The following is a 6,000-nucleotide window of genomic DNA, read 5'->3' on the forward strand; positions in this document are numbered from 1 at the left end:
GGTGATTTTAGTGTTGAAGACAAAGAGCGTTTGGGTCAACCGAAAAAGTTTAAAAATAAAGAATTAGAAACATTAGTCGATCAAGATTCGTGTCAAACGCAAGAAGAGCTTGCAAAAACATTGGAAGTTATGCAACAAGTTATTTCGAAACGACTCAAAGCCGCGAGGTACATCCAAAAGCAAGGAAATTGGATCCCATACGAATTATAACCAAGAGATATTAAATGATGACTTTGCATATCCGAAATGTTGCTTGAACGGTACAAAAAGAAGTTTTTTTCTGCATCGAATCATTACCGGAGACGAAAAATGAATTTACTACAACCCGAAACGCACAAAATTATATGTAAAGCCCGGCCAACCGGGAACATCAACGCCGAAGCCGAATATCCAAGGTGCCAAGGTAATGCTCTGTATTTGGTGGGATCGGAAGGATGTGATCCATGATGAGCTGCTAAAACCTGGTCAAACCATCACGGGAGATTTCTACAGACAACAATTGATCCGTTTAAATCAAGCTATAGCCGAAAAACGTCCAGAATATGCGACTAGACACGAGTTCATATTTTTTCACCATGACAACGCTCGGTCTTATGTTGCTGTTCTAGTTAAAAAATATTTGAAAAATAGCGTATGGAAAGTTCTGGCTCACCCGCCTTATAGCCCAGACCTTGCCTCTTCCGACTACGATTTGTTTCGATCGATACGGAACGCTTTGACTGGAATACGCTTCACTTCAAAACAGGGTATCAAAAATTGGCTTGATTCATTCTTGGCTTCAAAAGATGAACGCTTCTTCCGCGACGGAATCCATAAATTGTCAGAAAAATGGGAAAAAGTAGTGGCTAGCAATGGATAATACTTTGAATAAGCTGTTAATTTATTTTATTGTTTAAATAAATGCGTTTTTCAAGCAAAAAAACGGACTGCATTAAGTTGTACACCCAATAAATATTCATAAAGAAACAAACTTTATACATGTTATAATTTATGTAAATAATAAAGATGAAATGACAAAAACTTGCGCTTACAACTTTAAAGACGCGTTCTAAATACGGATTTTTACCTTTGCTTTTATTATATTATAAATACAGTCAACTGCAATAATTTTCATATAACACAAAAAATTACTTACTCATATACACACACACACACACACACACACACACACACACAAAATACCTTCATCTTTATAATACGAGAGCTTCTTTTAATGATGTAAACAATTAATATCATTGTTTATATCATAAGTCAAATTTATATTAGCTCTTAAACTTTCTGAGTTACACGTTTTTGATTTTAAAATTTATTTGTATTTCTATTATACATTTTCTCAATATTGTGTTTAAATTCCACGTTAATTTTGGGACAAATTTCTTAATGGTTCTTTTTATATTTAATCGCCGTTATGCGCAATGTTTCACCTGGTATTCTTACATCATGGATAGTATTGTTACGCCCGGTGTTAGCGGTCTGGCGCATGAACAACTGGGAGAATCGATGTGCAACAATCGGTGATTGTCTTCCGTTAACGTGTGAATGTGTTTATGTTGTTCTGATTCTTGGTTTTGACGTTTTGCGCTTGATGTTTAAAGCAGTTACTTTTTATTAATCCTTAAACACATAAGTGGGTCTGACAGACCTTATATGAAGTTTCGAACAACGTTTGCTGTATGAAGACGGAATGAAATAGGAGGTTCAGACTAGGACGTAAAAAAAGTTTGAAATCTCGAATTTATCAAAAATACCTCATATTCGCTTTGTTACGTAAATATATTTTTTAATAGAAATGGCAATGATATAATTTTGTTTTGAAAGTATGACTCTTTAGCTTTAAAACGCCGTATTGTAAAGTTCTTAAAAGTTTTTTGTTGTAAAGATACGATTTAAAAAAAAAGTGGATTTTTAGATACCCAAAAATACTTCATGTTCTCCTTGTTATATAATTATACTTTTTAAAAGGAATGTCAGTACCATAATTTTTTTCTGAAAGTATGACTCTTTAACTTTAAAACACCGTATTTGAAAATCTTTAAAAGTTTTTTGTTGAGGAGATATGATTTTTTAAAGGAAAAGTGGATTTTTGAACAATTTCTCATTTTTACTTAATGTTTTTTCTTTTATAACTATACAATAAATCATTTTTCGACAATGCCGATTATGCAATCACATTTCTGAGATTTTGAACTTTCATGTGGAAAAAAAGATTGTTGAAAAATTTTGATTGGAACCAAAGTTGTAGCTTTTCAAAGTTGAAAGAGTCTCCCTGACCCCGAAAATGTGTTTACGTATTTTACGGGATCGGTGTGTTTAAGGGTTAAACAAGTTGTTAAATGTCTTACGCGTGAGTACTTCAAGAAGTACACGAGTACGCGTGTGTGTAAGGAAACGAGCTGAAAAGCGTTCGTTTGGACACAGTACAATTAGATACAAGCCACTCATAGCGCTTGAACAGAAGAAAATTACTAAGCACCAACCGCTGTGATTGGCTGTGTCCAATTGTACTGTGTCCAAACAAATGTTTTCCGTGAGGGGAACAGTTAAAATTGGTCTATTTTTATGTTATTAGGTTTTTGTTGAATATAAAGCTTAAAATTGTTCAAAATTTGAGGAATTTTATAAAAACACAATTATTTTACTCAAAAACCTTATTCTATTTATTATAAATAAAATAATAAAGACTCTTGAAATTAGATACAAAAAATATAGTAAGGAAGGCTAATGAGAGTGCTGCGCGGTTATTTTTGCGCTAAAGTAAATAGTTATTTATAGACTGACAATCATTTAATTGGTGAAGATTATTCTCCGAACATTTCAACTCTTTTTGGAGGCATCTTTCTAACGAGGAAGAACGCATCTTTCTAACGAATTAGTAATCCAGTCATCGTCGATCCCATGGTTGTCATTGCCGGATTCTATATGTATCTATGTATTCTTCGCGGCGGAGTTATGTACTTATGTTTATATTTCCTACGACTTATACTTATTGTTTTGAGTTGCTTGTCTATATCCTATTGAATTAATGTATCTTCGACTTGCTTTTTGTACGTATAACGATCAATCTATTGGAAACATCTTGTACTGACTGCGGCATTTCCTAATACCGTTTTGATAGTTACAAATATCTTATCCCTGGCTTTGTGAGTCGTCGATTTTTGATTTTGAGTCACTCAAACCTTTAATTCTTAGAAAGTATCATTGCATAACATCAATTATAGGGTAATCAAGCCTTCCTCCATATCACGTTAGAAAGTTTTGCACTTCAGATTCGGCAAACCGGCAGTGGCAACCATATGGGATCGACGATGACTGAATTACTAATTCGTTAGAAAGATGTATTCTTTATCAAAAATTTTGTAATGTAATTCTTGCTGATGATGACTCCAAAAAGAGTTGAAACGTTCAGAGAATAATGTTCACTAATTAAATGATTGTCAGTTTATAAATGACTATTTACCTTAACGCAAAAATATTCGCAGCACTCTCATTAACCTTCCTTACTATATTTTTTCTATTTATTATGTAGTTAAACATTTTCTGATAATCAAATAACCCTAGTAGCAATTTACTGCAAGATTGCTGGAAATTTTGCAGCAGTTGACGTTATGATCCGCTTTCTCATTCTGCTCAAGTCCTTTGAAAGATTCTGTAAGGTAAATTCTTGCAAAAGAAACTTGCATATGAGTGCTTTCCAACATACAACATAGGCGACACAGTGCGACACTGTGTTCATCAGTGTGAGTTAGATAACTAAAATCTCTCTTACACTAATGGACACAGCGTCGCACTGTGTCGCCTGTGTTGCTTGCTGGAAAGCACCCTGCATCTGCTGCAAAAATTATAGCATGCTGTTTACAGATTCCAATTAGGGAAAGAATCTACTTCAATTAAAGTTGAGCAGCAAGTATTTGCAAACAAAGTTTATTTGTATATCGTTGCATAAATTTTTCTGACAGACTGTTATCAAAATCATATTGAAAATATTCTTTTGCACATCTGACTTAATTGTGCTATATTTAACTGCATAAAGATTCTGGCAGATTCTGCTGTGCAGAAATTGTTACTAGGGAATAACCTTAAACAAAAAACTTTTTCTCAAAAAGTACTATTTAAATTATGAAGCTTTTCTTCAAAAAGTACTTTTTAAATTATGATGTTTGGAAGTTACAATATCCTCGGCATTATCCGTGTCATTAAGATGTACTACGTGAAAATGTACACCTAGTGAAAATGATTCTGTCCCTCGGAAAATTTTCCAAACTGAGAAGTCATCATCTTTTTACATACTTGCAGTTCATGATTAATGTGACGACCAATAAGCTCTAGTCGTTATTGTCGTTACATTAATCATGAATTGCGAGTATGTAGAAAGATGGTGACTTCTCAATTGGGAAAATTTTCCAAGGGACAGAATTATTTTCGTTGGGTGTACCGCATTGCTTGATTGGATTTACACCTTTTTTGTGCCTGCGTGCACACGCGCACGCACATACGCGCGCGCGCACACACACGCACGCACGCACACTCACACACACTCACACACATGCACGTACGCGCAAACACATACACACAAAAGATGTAAATTCAATCGGGAAACCTCCACGCAGTACACTTGATGACGTGATAAATCTACGAAAATCCGTGAAAACATTCGTGGAGTTCAAACGTAACAGTACCTAATGCATAAAATTTGAACGGAGAGAGAACGGTAAAGGGAGAGAGGGGAAAGAAATAGTAAGGAGAGAACGAAGGGAAGGGAAGAAAAGAGAGCAACGTTCTTTTAATGTTTTGAGATGTAATATCTGATAAAAAAAGATTAAAAGAATGTTTTTAATTTATAGGGATATGAAAAAGGGAATGAGTGGTTGTAATTCATGCACGCATCCGACATGTCCGCACGGTATGAATTCAAATGGTTTGTCCAGCTGTTTGGAATGCGATCTAGGTATACTTGTACTCGATCCTTCGGCTGCACCTAAATGGAAATTGGGATGTAATCGTTGCGACGTTATTATTCATCTATTTGAGAATGCGCATAAAGTAACAGTTGATACAGATACATGTGATTGCGGCGCACAATTAGTAACCGTCGAATACAAACAGGTAAGGAAATATTCAGGTTTGCGCCGGACCATTAAATAAATCTAATATTTTATACATAAATTAAGTTATTTGAAATAAAGAAATTTTTTTAAGAATTTTTTTTTTACAATTTTTTTTTAAACTTAAATCACATTATTTCTTATGATTTCAGGATAAAAGCAAACTCCCTAACGAAGTGACCGAGATGTCTGGCTGTGTGTTTTGCACTGCAGCTTTCGTTGCGTTAGTAGAAAAACATCGTGCAGTAGCTTCGAAACCAGTCATCACTCGTGGCCGAGGTCATGCTAAGAGCCGTAATCGAGGCAAACCTAAACCACCAAAGGACAAAATGGCACAATTGGCAGCATATTTTGTATAATAAATTGTTTATTCCATACAATATAAAGCCATGTGTATCTCGTCATTGTTTTTCAGTGAGTTTCTAAATATCGTCCTGAATTTCACAGTATTTTACGACGCATGAAAATCACAATAATCATGTCATCTCCTCTATTATATGTATAATGGAATTATACTTGTATATTAATTATAATTAATACATTTTGTAGAACATTACGTTTTATTAAACAAACTCGCCTAGTTCTGACTAAAATCCTAATTCATATATGAAATATGAAAAATTTTCAATAAAATATTTCACGTCCAAAATTAATTTTTAAATAGTGGCAATTACAGAATGGGTAATAAAAATATTCAAAAGTTGATAATTTTTAATTTCAACTAATTATTTTTAAAATACGAACTGTTCGAAAATGCACGAGTCTTTGTGCACTCGAACGGAAATGCTGGCTCCGCTCAGAGAGAGCGCGAGTGAGAAGTCTGTAAAGGCGGTTTGAGTAAACTGCAATGACCGACGGCATTGAGCGAACAGTCTTGTGTATCAGAGGAAAATTAAGC

General features: G+C 34.3%; 1 protein-coding gene across 4 annotated transcripts in view; it reads left to right on the forward strand.

Annotated features, from left to right (window-relative positions):
* Positions 1–5,701, forward strand: part of LOC105204960 (DNA topoisomerase 3-beta-1) — a 67,170-nt gene extending 61,469 nt beyond the window's left edge. For all 4 annotated transcript variants that reach the window (XM_039449050.1, XM_039449048.1, XM_011174243.3 and 1 more), the window contains 2 exons: positions 4,842–5,103; positions 5,255–5,701. In XM_039449050.1, the coding sequence (XP_039304984.1) occupies positions 4,842–5,103; positions 5,255–5,461 (469 nt within the window). In that variant the 3' untranslated portion in view covers positions 5,462–5,701. The remainder of the gene's footprint in view (positions 1–4,841; positions 5,104–5,254) is intronic.
* Positions 5,702–6,000: the final 299 nt, after the last annotated feature.

The sequence above is a fragment of the Solenopsis invicta genome, chromosome 5 (assembly GCF_016802725.1).
Source record: "Solenopsis invicta isolate M01_SB chromosome 5, UNIL_Sinv_3.0, whole genome shotgun sequence".
Classification (NCBI taxonomy): domain Eukaryota; kingdom Metazoa; phylum Arthropoda; class Insecta; order Hymenoptera; family Formicidae; genus Solenopsis; species Solenopsis invicta.